This window comes from Oncorhynchus gorbuscha, linkage group LG13, assembly GCF_021184085.1.
Source record: "Oncorhynchus gorbuscha isolate QuinsamMale2020 ecotype Even-year linkage group LG13, OgorEven_v1.0, whole genome shotgun sequence".
NCBI lineage: Eukaryota > Metazoa > Chordata > Actinopteri > Salmoniformes > Salmonidae > Oncorhynchus > Oncorhynchus gorbuscha.
The window spans coordinates 6,364,352-6,379,951 of NC_060185.1; the positions used below are offsets into that span (position 1 = coordinate 6,364,352).

Here is a 15,600-nt window from a genome sequence, read left to right on the forward strand (position 1 = left end):
TGCCAATTCTTAAACTTGCTTTAATAAGAATGACAGATCTATAACTGCACTTCTATGTGAATTTGGTCAGGTCTGCCCAAAATGTCACATATTGCAGCAATAATAATAATAATAATAATTAAAAAAAGAAGAAGGTATTGGCAGGTTTATTTTGCTTCTACTGTGTAACACACCAAGCAATCAGACAGATCAATCAACAAACTCTATGGTTTCATGTCTAAGAGGAATAGAATGACACCCGATTTCCAATTTAGACCTTCGATCAAAATGCAGTGCCCTTATATACGGTGCAATTTGGGACGCACGCAATTCCCTACTTTCTTTCTTTTTTAGGAAAACACTGTATAGTCACATATGCACAGTAAAAAAAAATACTTGGGATTCTTTTTATGTTCATTACTGATTCAATTAATTCATCGAAGAAAAAAAAATTCCAAGCTAAATATTGTTTGTTTTGGGACATCTCCAGTCATGATCTTAATTAATTATCTTTGTCAAGGTCTCAAATGTCACCCTCATTTAAAAAAAATATATATATTCCCTATTTTAGTGCACTGCTTTTGAACAGGACAAATAGGGTTCTGGTCAAAGGTAGTGCACTACATAGGGAATAGGGCTCCATTTAAGACACAACCCTTTATATTGATTATAAAAAGAAGAAGAAAAAAAAAATACTCCACTCGTATTCACTCTGCACTTCATCTGGCTTATATCAATACCAGTACAATGTCTCAGGCCATAAGTAGTGCACGATGTAGGGAATAGGGCATTTATAGTGCACTAAATTTGTCTGGGAAAAGCCTCATAAGGCTGCATAATAAGGCTCTGGCCAAAAGTAGTGCACTACGGCTGCGTTTAAACAGCCAGCCCAATTCTGATCTTTTGCCCAAGTACTGGAATAAGATCTGATCGGTCAAAAGACCAATTATTGTCTAAAGATCAGAACCAGGGCTGCCCGTGTAAACACAGCCAACAGTATGTAGGTAAATAGGGTACAAGTCGGGACGTAGGCAGGTCTAGGAGATCCTCTCGTAGAATAGGAGGTAGGCTTGGGAGCTCTGCACTTTGCTCTCCGTGACTGGCTGCACACTACTGTCACTCACGTGGAACCACGCCCCTTTCATCGGCTCTGGCTCACCTTAGGGGAGGAGGAAGGAGAGAGGTAATTGCGTGTTAAGTTTTGTTTATTTTTATGTTTAGAAACAACAAGCTCGTATTTTGGGTTCTGATGAGGTCCGACAATCAAACTAAGCTCATCATTTAGAAGTTATACTATAAAAAAAAGAATCAATGGCTAGTCTTTATATATCAATAATCGAAATGCCCCAAACATGGATGTACCAAGATGGCTACTGTGTGCTTTAAAAAAAAAGTTTTTAAAAAGGGGGGCAATGTTTCCATGAACTTGTCCAGTGAGTTGTTGTTGCTGTTGTTGTTGTTGTCAAACAATAGCAGCTGGAGGTAATGACGTCATACCTTAATTTTTTTAATTAAATCTAGAATATCGAGAAAAAGAAAAAACAAGTGGTTGAAGTGTTTCCATTGTCCTACTAGGGTTATGATGCATTCGGCTGAGCGTACCCCCCTTAGTAGCCAGCCTGTACCCCCCTTAGTAGCCAGCCTGTACCCCCCTTAGTAGCCAGCCTGTACCCCCCTTAGTAGCCAGCCTGTACCCCCCTTAGTAGCCAGCCTGTACCCCCCTTAGTAGCCAGCCTGTACCCCCTTAGTAGCCAGCCTGTACCCCCTTAGTAGCCAGCCTGTACCCCCTTAGTAGCCAGCCTGTACCCCCTTAGTAGCCAGCCTGTACCCCCTTAGTAGCCAAGCCTGTACCCCCTTAGTAGCCAGCCTGTACCCCCTTAGTAGCCAGCCTGTACCCCCCTTAGTAGCCAGCCTGTACCCCCTTAGTAGCCCAGCCTGTACCCCCTTAGTAGCCCAGCCTGTACCCCCTTAGTAGCCAGCCTGTACCCCCTTAGTAGCCAGCCTGTACCCCCTTAGTAGCCAGCCTGTACCCCCTTAGTAGCCAGCCTGTACCCCCTTAGTAGCCAGCCTGTACCCCCTTAGTAGCCAGCCTGTACCCCCTTAGTAGCCAGCCTGTACCCCCCTTAGTAGCCAGCCTGTACCCCCTTAGTAGCCAGCCTGTACCCCCCCTTAGTAGCCAGCCTGTACCCCCTGCCAAGTAGCCAGCCTGTACCGCCCTGCCAAGTAGCCAGCCTGTACCGCCCTGCCAAGTAGCCAGCCTGTACCGCCCTGCCAAGTAGCCAGCCTGTACCGCCCTGCCAAGTAGCCAGCCTGTACCCCCTAGCCAGCCAAGTAGCCAGCCTGTACCCCCTTAGTAGCCAGCCTGTACCCCCTTAGTAGCCAGCCTGTACCCCCTTAGTAGCCAGCCTGTACCCCCTTAGTAGCCAGCCTGTACCCCCTTAGTAGCCAGCCTGTACCCCCTTAGTAGCCAAGCCTGTACCCCCTTAGTAGCCAAGCCTGTACCCCTTAGTAGCCAAGCCTGTACCCCCTTAGTAGCCAAGCCTGTACCCCTTAGTAGCCAAGCCTGTACCCCCTTAGTAGCCAGCCTGTACCCCCTTAGTAGCCAGCCTGTACCCCCTTAGTAGCCAGCCTGTACCCCCTTAGTAGCCAGCCTGTACCCCCTTAGTAGCCAGCCTGTACCCCCTTAGTAGCCAGCCTGTACCCCCCTTAGTAGCCAGCCTGTAGCCAGCCTGTACCCCTTAGTAGCCAGCCTGTACCCCCTTAGTAGCCAGCCTGTACCCCCTTAGTAGCCAGCCTGTACCCCCTTAGTAGCCAGCCTGTACCCCCTTAGTAGCCAGCCTGTACCCCCTTAGTAGCCAGCCTGTACCCCCTTAGTAGCCAGCCTGTACCCCCTTAGTAGCCAGCCTGTACCCCCTTAGTAGCCAGCCTGTACCCCCTGCCAAGTAGCCAGCCTGTACCCCCCTGCCAAGTAGCCAGCCTGTACCGCCCTGCCAAGTAGCCAGCCTGTACAAGTAGCCAGCCTGTACTGCCAAGTAGCCAGCCTGTACCACCCTGCCAAGTAGCCAGCCTGTACCGCCCTGCCAAGTAGCCAGCCTGTACCGCCCTGCCAAGTAGCCAGCCTGTACCGCCCTGCCAAGTAGCCAGCCTGTACCGCCCTGCCAAGTAGCCAGCCTGTACAGCCCTGCCATGTAGCCAGCCTGTATGCTCTTGCTCACCTATCAGGTCTCTGCTAGGCCGCAAAGCTACTGTTCTCCATCATTCTATCAGCAGACAACACTCTGACTGATGGGGAGCTACTGTTCTCCATCATTCTATCAGCAGACAGCACTCTGACTGATGGGGAGCTACTGTTCTCCATCATTCTATCAGCAGACAGCACTCTGATGTGGAGCTACTGTTCTCCATCATTCTATCAGCAGACAGACTGATGTGGAGCTACTGTTCTCCATCATTCTATCAGCAGACAGCACTCTGATGTGGAGCTACTGTTCTCCATCATTCTATCAGCAGACAGACTGATGTGGAGCTACTGTTCTCCATCATTCTATCAGCAGACAGACTGATGTGGAGCTACTGTTCTCCATCATTCTATCAGCAGACAGACTGATGTGGAGCTACTGTTCTCCATCATTCTATCAGCAGACAGACTGATGTGGAGCTACTGTTCTCCATCATTCTATCAGCAGACAGACTGATGTGGAGCTACTGTTCTCCATCATTCGATCAGCAGACAACACTCTGATGTGGAGCTACTGTTCTCTGGTACTTTTCTCACTGTAGCCTATATTTGACCAGTAAAATTCAAGATTAACTTTAAGCAAAACAATAGGAAATAAAGATGGCTGCATTCTTTCTACGATAGGCCAAAACATTAGGAAATATAATGACCCGGCATCATTTTTGCAAAAAATAAAAGACCTTGCTTTTTTAATTGTAAGCTCATTTACTTGAGGCTTGCCAGCCTAATAGCATCTGCATCACATGATGAACATGAAGCCATTTTCTGCTGAATGTGTTGCATTTTCTGTGAAGGAACACTAGTTGCGTTTTCTGTATAATATATAAATATGAGAGAGAGAGAGAGAGAGAGAGAGAGAGAGATATAGCGATTCGATTTTCTAACCATATTGCTCACCAAATATCTGCTGCAGAGGGACAAGAGAGCCATGAGGAAAAACAATTAAATTAGTCATGAAAACAAATTGGCTCCCTATTTAAAAAGATGAAGAACAAGCTATGATGGAAAAATACCGGAGTTTTTGTGCAGGTACAGCCAACTAGCGCAAAAAAATATGATATATTGTCAAAATTAAAATCCCGGTATGGAAATAATCTATTTTTGGATTGTTTAAAATGACCATTCTCAGTACAAACCCAACCGTCTGTTAAAGCTGTACGTTAACAGCAGTCCTACCATGTGTGGCCACTCCGGTGTGTGTCGTGGAGGGGTAGAAAGGTCTGGCTTTGACGTAGGCTGTATAATGGCCACTTCTCATAGTCCCACTGTGTTCTACTATACCATACAGACTGTAAAGCACCCGAGAGGCTCCCTCCGACACACCCTGAATACAAAACAAGAGAAACAACAGAATGTCAACATTCAAAATGGCCTACATTTACACTGCCCATGTCACCAGACCAGGAACAGCTCAGGACTCTATACCCCATATATATATATATATATAATCATTCTATCAGCATATACAATGGGGCAAAAATAATTATAATTTGCAAATAAATTCACTAAAAATCCTACAATGTGATCTTCTGGATTTTTTTTTTCTCATTTTGTCTGTCATAGTTGAAGTGTACCTATGATGAAAATTACAGGCCTCTCATCTTTTTAAGTGGGAGAACTTGCACAATTGGTGGCTGACTAAATACTTTTTCCCCCCAGTGTGTGTGTGTGTGTGTGTGTGTGTGTATATAACACTAAGATAAAGAACAAAACCTTGATTTTATTTTTATTTTCACATGTTACTTAACGTTTTATAGATATATTTTTTAAAAGGTGTCATTAAAAAAAGGTGTTATTTGAGTTTGTTTTACCTTGCATATGACAGAGCAGAATGGTGCTACGTCTAGAACGTGAGGGAAGTTGACGTGGCTGTTCACCTTACACACACTGTACCCAATCTGGACAGGGACCGGGACAGGGACAGAGGTAGAGACAGGGACAGAGGTAGGGACAGAGGTAGGGACAGAGGTAGGGACAGAGGTAGGGACAGAGGTAGAGGTAGGGACAGAGGTAGGGACAGAGGTAGAGGTAGGGACAGAGGTAGAGGTAGGGACAGAGGTAGAGGTAGGGACAGAGGTAGAGGCAGAGGTAGAGACAGAGGTAGAGACAGAGGTAGGGACAGAGGTAGGGACAGAGGTAGGGACAGGGACAGAGGCAGGGACAGAGGCAGGGACAGAGGCAGAGACCGGGACAGAAACAAGTTACACACTTGAAAATCACAGTGCATTCGGGATAGTACTCGGACCTCTTGACTTTTTCCACATTTTGTTACGTTTCAGCCTTATTCTAAAAATGGATGAAATAAAAAATGTTTGTCAAACACACAATACCCCATAATGACATCACAATACCCCATAATGACATCACAATACCCCATAATGACATCACAATACCCCATAATGACATCACAATACCCCATAATGACAAAGCGAAAACAGCTTTTTAGAATTGATTAAAAATAAAAACAGAAATACCTTCTTTACATAAGAATTCAGACCCTTTGCTATGAGAACTCTTTGGCCTGAATGCCAAACGTCTGGAGGAAACCTTGCACCATCCCTACGGTGAAGCATGGTGGTGGCAGCATCCCTACAGTGAAGCATGGTGGTGGCAGCATCATGCTGTGGGGATATTTTTCAGCAGCAGGGACTGGGAGACTAGTCAGGATCGAGGCAAAGATGAACAGAGCAAAGTACAGAGAGATCCTTGATGAAAACCTGCTCCAGAGCGCTCAGGACCTCAGACTGGGGTGAAGGTTCACCTTCCAACAGGACAACGACCTTAAGCACACAGCCAAGACAAATGCAGGAGAGGAAAACAAGTCTCTGAATGTCCTTGAGTGGCCCAGTCAGAGCCCGGATTTGAACCCGATCGAAAATCTCTGGAGAGACCTGAAAATAGCTGTGCAGCAACGCTCCCCATCCAACCTGACAAAGCTTGAGAGGATCTGCAGAGAAGAATGGGAGAAACTCCCCAAATACAGGTGTGCCAAGCTTGTTCCATCATACCCAAGAAGACTTGAGGCTGTAATCGCTGCCAAAGGTGATTCAACAAAGTACTGAGTAAAAAGGGTCTGAATACTTATGTAGATGTATTATTTCAGTGAATTTTTATACATTTGCAAAAAAACAAAAAAAGTTGTTGCTTTGTGTGTAGATTCATGCGCGTAGATTCATGCGCGTCGATTCATGCGCGTCGATTCATGTGTGTGTGTGTGTAGATTCATGTGTGTCGATTCATGTGTGTGTGTGTGTGTGTAGATTCATGTGTGTCGATTCATGTGTGTCGATTCATGTGTGTCGATTCATGTGTGTCGATTCATGTGCGTCGATTCATGTGCGTCGATTCATGTGCGTCGATTCATGTGTGTGTGTGGGGGACGACGACAATTTAATCAATTTAAGAATGACGCTTTGACGTAACAAAATGTGGAAAACAAACTACTTTTACCCATAAAGCAGCAAAGTAAGTTTAAGGTTTTACATCTAACAGCCGATATAAGGAGAAAGGTGAACAAACTGAAATGTGTTGTGGAAGTCCGACGTCTGGTTGAATCCGTTGCTGCGGTAACACCGGAGTGGAGGGGAACATGTATTTAAACCAGGTTTAATTTTACTTTGCTGCTTTTGGATAAAGTTTGTGGACATGAAGCTAAACCTTCTTTATTTTTTTTAAAAATAATAATTGCTATTTGAACAATTATTTAAAAAATGGTGACAAATAACCATTATCCAAATGTCCATGACAGTCACGGCCCGAGTTGTTGGAGAGGGTTACCTGCTGGAATCTCTTCAAGTGAAGAGTAAGCACCGGAGGAGGAGACGAGATCAGCATTTGCTTCAGAGCATCTGTGTACACCTTCTTGGAGCCTAAACAACAAGCACACACACACACACACCTTGTAAAATACACAATGACACACACACACCTTGTAAAATACACAATGACACACACACACACACACACACACACACACACACACACACACACACACACACACACACACACACACACACACACACACACACTACGGTTGGGCGATATCAACCATTGTCCTATCGTTAATTATGTACCCATAAAACATCACCCCTCCTTATTGGTCAACCCAAAACCTTTGTTTAAGGAAAAAATACAATAAAATAAGAATAAGAATCAGTTAAAAACAACAGTTGGGCTATAGAACAAACCGGATGAATCATTATGAAATATAATGTGGTTAGAGACCGGATGAATCATTATGAAATATAATGTGGTTAGAGACTGGATGAATCATTATGAAATATAATGTGGTTAGAGACTGGACAAAGACTAAGCGCAGACAAATCTTTCCTATGAGTTTCTGGTGGAGGAGCCTCAGCATGGAGCTGGTTTGTGTGTGTGTGTGTGTGTGTGTCTGTGGGGTGCTGTGATGGGACACTGACAGGTCGGATGAGGAACGGGCTGCGTTACCGTAGTAACATCCGTGGGGGGCTGGATAGAAGCAGTCTACCAGACTTCACAACAGGATAAAAATATATAATTCCTATTATATGGGTTATTCTATCACAAAGCAATGATTGACAATAGCCCATTCCTTTTCATTCTTGTTATTCTATCACAAAGCAGTGATTGACAATAGCCCATTCCTTTTCATTCTTGTTATTCTATCACAAAGCAGTGATTGACAACAGCCCATTCCTTTTCATTCTTGTTATTCTATCACAAAGCAGTGATTGACAACAGCCCATTCCTTTTCATTCTTGTTATTCTATCACAAAGCAGTGATTGACAACAGCCCATTCCTTTTCATTCTTGTTATTCTATCACAAAGCAGTGATTGACAACAGCCCATTCCTTTTCATTCTTGTTATTCTATCACAAAGCAGTGATTGACAACAGCCCATTCCTTTTCATTCTTGTTATTCTATCACAAAGCAGTGATTGACAATAGCCCATTCCTTTTCATTCTTGTTATTCTATCACAAAGCAGTGATTGACAACAGCCCATTCCTTTTCATTCTTGTTATTCTATCACAAAGCAGTGATTGACAACAGCCCATTCCTTTTCATTCTTGTTATTCTATCACAAAGCAGTGATTGACAACAGCCCATTCCTTTTCATTCTTGTTATTCTATCACAAAGCAGTGATTGACAGCAGCCCATTCCTTTTCATTCTTGTTATTCTATCACAAAGCAGTGATTAAAAAATAGCCCATTCCTTTTCATTCTTGTTATTCTATCACAAAGCAGTGATTGACAACAGCCCATTCCTTTTCATTCTTGTTATTCTATCACAAAGCAGTGATTGACAACAGCCCATTCCTTTTCATTCTTGTTATTCTATCACAAAGCAGTGATTGACAACAGCCCATTCCTTTTCATTCTTGTTATTCTATCACAAAGCAGTGATTGACAACAGCCCATTCCTTTTCATTCTTGTTATTCTATCACAAAGCAGTGATTGACAACAGCCCATTCCTTTTCATTCTTGTTATTCTATCACAAAGCAGACAACAGATTGACAGTGATTGACAACAGCCCATTCCTTTTCATTCTTGTTATTCTATCACAAAGCAGTGATTGACAACAGCCCATTCCTTTTCATTCTTGTTATTCTATCACAAAGCAGTGATTGACAACAGCCCATTCCTTTTCATTCTTGTTATTCTATCACAAAGCAGTGATTGACAACAGCCCATTCCTTTTCATTCTTGTTATTCTATCACAAAGCAGTGATTGACAACAGCCCATTCCTTTTCATTCTTGTTATTCTATCACAAAGCAGTGATTGACAACAGCCCATTCCTTTTCATTCTTGTTATTCTATCACAAAGCAGTGATTGACAACAGCCCATTCCTTTTCATTCTTGTTATTTTTGACAGTCAAAGCAGTGATTGACACTAGCCCATTCCTTTTCATTCTTGTTATTTTTGACAGTCAAAGCAGTGATTGACAATAGCCCATTCCTTTTCATTCTTGTTATTTTTGACAGTCACAGCTTTAGGACAATACCTTGGTAGACTAGAATATTTTGGGGAAATAAACTAGTGTTGATGACCGTAACAGGCAAAGTATTTATGGCCTTGTAAAGAGGAATGAGGTTCAGTTATTGGACATTTGGTTTTCAACCTCGCTTGGAGGGATTTTCCCCACATATCTTAAAAAAACTGGTCATTAGATGTTTCTACAGGCTATTGATCTTGGTTTGATCGGTCATTTAGTCCCCTACTTTGTGTTTTTACACTATAACAATAACTTTGAGAAGGAACTCTGTTAAAATCGTTGTTTGAGCGGGAGAAAACCACGAAGAAAAACATTCACTTAGCCTATATTCCTTTCTCTCTTCATTCGATAGGCTAAGATTTTCAGAAACTACTAGACGCAACATAGTGAAGGGAGTGTCCGTTATTGAAAATAAAAATGGAATTGGTTTAAGCTATAGTTTAATGTCCAAGCATCTGACGGAGAAATAACATTTTGTTTCTGGACATTTAGTGATGCTTTGGTGGAATTCTCTCCCCCCACCCTGTCTGTCCTACGCTCTCTCCCCCCACCCTGTCTGTCCTACGCTCTCTCCCCCACACCCCGTCTGGCCTACGCTCTCTCCCCCACACCCCGTCTGTCCTACGCTCTCTCCCCCCACACCCCGTCTGTCCTACGCTCTCTCCCCACACCCCGTCTGTCCCCTACGCTCTCTCCCCACACCCCGTCTGGCCTACGCTCTCTCCCCCCACACCCCGTCTGGCCTACGCTCTCCCCCCACACCCCGTCTGGCCTACGCTCTCTCCCCCCACACCCCGTCTGGCCTACGCTCTCCCCCCACACCCCGTCTGGCCTACGCTCTCCCCCCACACCCCGTCTGGCCTACGCTCTCTCCCCCCACACCCCGTCTGGCCTACGCTCTCTCCCCCACACCCCGTCTGGCCTACGCTCTCTCCCCCCACACCCCGTCTGGCCTACGCTCTCTCCCCACACCCCGTCTGGCCTACGCTCCTCCCCCCACACCCCGTCTGGCCTACGCTCCTCTCCCCCCACACCCCGTCTGGCCTACGCTCTCTCCCCCCACACCCCGTCTGGCCTCTGGCCTACTCCCCCCACACCCCGTCTGGCCTACCCCCCCACACCCCGTCTGGCCTACGCTCCCCCACACCCCGTCTGGCCTACGCTCCCCCCACACCCCGTCTGGCCTACGCTCTCCCCCCACACCCCGTCTGGCCTACGCTCCCCCCCACACCCCGTCTGGCCTACGCTCCCCCCACACCCCGTCTGGCCTACGCTCTCCCCCCCACACCCCGTCTGGCCTACGCTCTCCCCCCCCACACCCCGTCTGGCCTACGCTCTCCCCCCACACCCCGTCTGGCCTACGCTCTCCCCCCCACACCCCGTCTGGCCTACGCTCCCCCCCCACACCCCGTCTGGCCTACGCTCTCCCCCCCCACACCCCGTCTGGCCTACGCTCTCCCCCCACACCCCGTCTGGCCTACGCTCTCCCCCCACACCCCGTCTGGCCTACGCTCCCCCCACACCCCGTCTGGCCTACGCCCCCCCACACCCCGTCTGGCCTACACCCCCCCACACCCCGCCTGGCCCTACGCTCCCCCCCACACCCCGTCTGGCCTACGCCCCCCCACACCCCGTCTGGCCTACGCTCCCCCCACACCCCGTCTGGCCTACGCTCTCCCCCCACACCCCGTCTGGCCTACGCTCTCCCCCCCACACCCCGTCTGGCCTACGCTCTCCCCCACACCCCGTCTGGCCTACGCTCTCCCCCACACCCCGTCTGGCCTACGCTCTCCCCCCCACACCCCGTCTGGCCTACGCTCTCCCCCCACACCCCGTCTGGCCTACGCTCTCCCCCCACACCCCGCCTGGCCTACGCTCTCCCCCACACCCCGTCTGGCCTACGCTCTCCCCCCACACCCCGTCTGGCCTACGCTCTCCCCCCACACCCCGTCTGGCCCCTCCCCCACACCCCGTCTGGCCTACGCTCCCCCCACACCCCGTCTGGCCTACGCTCTCCCCCCACACCCCGTCTGGCCTACGCTCTCCCCCCACACCCCGTCTGGCCTACGCTCTCCCCCCACACCCCGTCTGGCCTACGCTCCCCCACACCCCGTCTGGCCTACGCTCCCCCACACCCCGTCTGGCCTACACTCCCCCCACACCCCGTCTGGCCTACACTCCCCCCACACCCCGTCTGGCCTACACTCCCCCCACACCCCGTCTGGCCTACACTCCCCCACACCCCGCCTGGCCTACACTCCCCCCACACCCCGTCTGGCCTACACTCCCCCACACCCCGTCTGGCCTACACTCCCCCACACCCCGCCTGGCCTACACTCCCCCCACACCCCGTCTGGCCTACACTCCCCCACACCCCGTCTGGCCTACACTCCCCCCACACCCTGTCTGGCCTACACTCCCCCACACCCTGTCTGGCCTACACTCCCCCCACACCCTGTCTGGCCTACACTCCCCCCACACCCTGTCTGGCCTACACTCCCCCACACCCTGTCTGGCCTACACTCCCCCCACACCCTGTCTGGCCTACGCTCTTCTCGTGTTCTGCAGGCTATATAACACGTATTGAAATAGGCTATAGCATGCTGGTATAGGCTAATTACTCTGCGTGCTGTCCTGCTGCGTACTGTCCTGCTGCGTGCTGTCCTGCTGCGTGCTGTCCTGCTGCGTACTGTCCTGCTGCGTACTGTCCTGCTGCGTACTGTCCTGCTGCGTCCTGCGGGACTCGATTCTTTACTGTGGGGCACCAGTGAAACTCAAATAGGCTAAACCATCGTATGTCACGTCACAATGTCTTCGCCATCAACGATGGCCGATCGTAATAATCGCCCAACCTTAACACACACACACACACACACACACAGTGGAAATCCATAGACCAAAACCATAGTACGTACACACACACACACACACACCATATCTGGAACAGGACCAAACAGCATGACCATTCATGTTCATTAGTTTTTTTTTTTTAAAGAGAGAGAAAAGGAGAAAAAAACATTGACAGAATTTTTCAAAAACATACCTTCTGCAGCCTTGTTTTTGGTCTGTCTCTTGGTGCAGGTGACACAGAGAAGAGAGTTGTTCTGAGTGAGGTTCTCTACCTCTGTGAACTGGTAGAGACAGGACTCCACAGAGCACTCCTGGTTCTCTGGCGCCGCCCTGGTGGCCAGCGTGTGAAAGGCCAGTTTAGGATCCTGGTGAGAGACTGTGTACTCCTTCCCCTCCAGCTTTGTCTCCGATTCTATTTTTAGGAATAAGATTTTTTTCAGTGTTTCAGTGTTTTTTTTTTGTAAATAACATTGGAAAAAAAAAATATACAAATATTTTGTTAACTTCAAAACACGATACAACAGGACTTTATGAAATTGACATCCATACTAGTGGTTATATCAACGGGGAGGGTTGGTTTAGGGCCATTAAATAGTGTGGATGAAGGGAGGGTTGGTTTCGGGTCATTAAATAGTGTGGATGAAGGGCAGGGTTGGTTTAGGGCCATTAAATAGTGTGGATGAAGGGCAGGGTTGGTTTAGGGCCATTAAATAGTGTGGATGAAGGGGAGGGTTGGTTTAGGGCCATTAAATAGTGTGGATGAAGGGGAGGGTTGGTTTAGGGCCATTAAATAGTGTGGATGAAGGGGAGGGTTGGTTCAGGGTCATTAAATAGTGTGGATGAAGGGCAGGGTTGGTTTAGGGCCATTAAATAGTGTGGATGAAGGGAGGGTTGGTTTAGGGCCATTAAATAGTGTGGATGAAGGGCAGGGTTGGTTCAGGGTCATTAAATAGTGTGGATGAAGGCAGGGTTGGTTCAGGGCCATTAAATAGTGTGGATGAAGGGCAGGGTTGGTTTAGGGCCATTAAATAGTGTGGATGAAGGGCAGGGTTGGTTCAGGGTCATTAAATAGTGTGGATGAAGGGCAGGGTTGGTTCAGGGTCATTAAATAGTGTGGATGAAGGGCAGGGTTGGTTCAGGGCCATTAAATAGTGTGGATGAAGGGCAGGGTTGTTTTCGGGTCATTAAATAGTGTGGATGAAGGGAGGGTTGGTTTAGGGCCATTAAATAGTGTGGATGAAGGGAGGGTTGGTTTAGGGCCATTAAATAGTGTGGATGAAGGGCAGGGTTGGTTTAGGGCCATTAAATAGTGTGGATGAAGGGCAGGGTTGGTTTAGGGTCATTAAATAGTGTGGACGAAGGGAGGGTTGGTTTAGGGCCATTAAATAGTGTGGATGAAGGGCAGGGTTGGTTCAGGGTCATTAAATAGTGTGGATGAAGGGCAGGGTTGGTTCAGGGTCATTACATAGTGTGGATGAAGGGCAGGGTTGGTTTAGGGCCATTAAATAGTGTGGATGAAGGGAGGGTTGGTTTAGGGCCATTAAATAGTGTGGATGAAGGGCAGGGTTGCTAGCAGGCAGAATGAATAAAGAGAAAATAATACCTTAAAACAATCCATACATTTATACTTTTTTTGCAATTGACATCTAATAGTGTATTTGGAAAGTATTCAGACCCCTTCCCCTTTTCCACATTTTGTTACAGCCTTATTCTACAATTGATTAATTGATTTTCCCCTCCCCATCCCCAAATGTCGTGACAGCCAATTGGTAGTTACAGTCTTGTCCCATCGCTGCAACTCCACTACTTACTTGGGAGAGGTGAAGGTCGAGAGCCATAGGTCCTCCGAAACACGACCCTGCCAAGCCGCACTGCTTCTTGACACACTGCTCGCTTAACCCGGAAGCCAGATGCACCAATGTGTCGGAGGAAACACCATCCAGCTGGCGACCAGAGTCAGCTTGCAGGCGACCAGAGTCAGCTTGCAGGCGACCAGAGTCAGCTTGCAGGCGACCAGAGTCAGTTTGCTGGCGACCAGAGTCAGGCGACCAGAGTCAGCTTGCAGGCGACCAGAGTCAGCTTGCAGGCGACCAGAGTCAGCTTGCAGGCGACCAGAGTCAGCTTGCAGGCGACCAGAGTCAGGCGACCAGAGTCAGGCGACCAGAGTCAGGCGACCAGAGTCAGGCGACCAGAGTCAGGCGACCAGAGTCAGGCGACCAGAGTCAGCTTGCAGGCGACCAGAGTCAGCTTGCAGGCGACCAGAGTCAGCTTGCAGGCGACCAGAGTCAGCTTGCAGGCGACCAGAGTCAGCTTGCAGGCGACCAGAGTCAGTTTGCAGGCGACCAGGGTCAGTTTGCAGGCGACCAGGGTCAGCTTGCAGGCGACCGGTCGGCCAAAAGGAGTCGCTACAGTGCGATGGGACAAGGAAATACTGTCCGGCCAAACCCACCCCTAAACCGGACGGCGCTGGGCCAATTGTGTGCCGCCTCATGGGACCCCCGGTCACGGCCGGCTGTGGGATTGAACCCAGGTCTGTGGTGCCTTAGACCGCTGCGCCATTCGGGAGGCCCCAAGGATAAACACTTTTGCAAATGTATTAAAAATGAAAAACAGAAATACCTTACTTACATAAGTATTCAGACCCTTTGCTATGAGACTTGAAATTGAGCTCAGGTGCATCCTGTTTCCATTGATCATCCTTGAGATGTTTTTACAACTTCATTGGAGTCCACCTGTGGTAATTTCAATTGATTGGACATGATTTGGAAAGGCACACACCCTGTCTATATCAGGTCCCACAGTTGACAGTGCATGTCAGAGCAAAAACCAAGCCGTGAGGTCGAAGGAATTGTCCATAGAGCTCCGAGACAGGATTGTGTTGAGGCACAGATCTGGGGAAGGTTACCAAAACATTTCTTCAGCATTGAATGTCCTTAAGAACTCAGGGGCCTCCATCATTCTTAAATGGACAGCCCACTTGGAGTTTGTCAAAAGGCAAGATTGAACTCTTTGGCCTGAATGCCAGGAAACCTTGGCATTTTTTTTTTGTGTCCCGAGTGATGAGGGGGAAAAAACTATTTAATACATTTTAGAATAAGGCTGTAACGTAACAAAATGTAGAAAAAGTCAAGGGGTCTGAAAACTTTACGAATTAACTGTATAAACTACTTTGAGGTTATCTGGCATTAGTGCATAAACCTAACTTTAAGAGCCTAACCGTAAGTGCGCCAAGTAACCTACACACCAATCACCAAATGCTTTTGAGAACGGGCTGTTCCATGGTGGCAAAAAAAGGACAATGTCGGACTTTAATTCAATGAGAGAAACGCTGCGAAATGGCAAGTAGAATATAAAGAGAAGAGGGCCAGAAAAGTCATGTTAGGGAAAGATTTGGTAAGTAGAAAATAATGTGCGCTTAGGGACCGTCTGTAAAGGTGCTAGCTAACTTTATCAGCATCATAAAAGCTGATGGTCCCTAACTGTGGTTGAAATACTTACTATCAGCTTTTATGATGCTGATAAAGAAGCACCTTTACAGACAGTATTTCA

General features: G+C 47.8%; 1 protein-coding gene across 3 annotated transcripts in view; it reads right to left on the reverse strand.

The window, feature by feature from the left end:
- The window catches only part of usp16 (ubiquitin specific peptidase 16), a 27,702-nt gene continuing 12,102 nt past the window's right edge, over positions 1-15,600 (reverse strand). For all 3 annotated transcript variants that reach the window (XM_046293628.1, XM_046293629.1, XM_046293630.1), the window contains 5 exons: positions 12,245-12,463; positions 6,995-7,086; positions 5,029-5,115; positions 4,394-4,541; positions 1-1,138 (listed from right to left, as the gene is read on the reverse strand). In XM_046293628.1, coding sequence (XP_046149584.1) covers positions 1,017-1,138; positions 4,394-4,541; positions 5,029-5,115; positions 6,995-7,086; positions 12,245-12,463 — 668 coding nt within the window. In that variant the 3' untranslated portion in view covers positions 1-1,016. The remainder of the gene's footprint in view (positions 1,139-4,393; positions 4,542-5,028; positions 5,116-6,994; positions 7,087-12,244; positions 12,464-15,600) is intronic.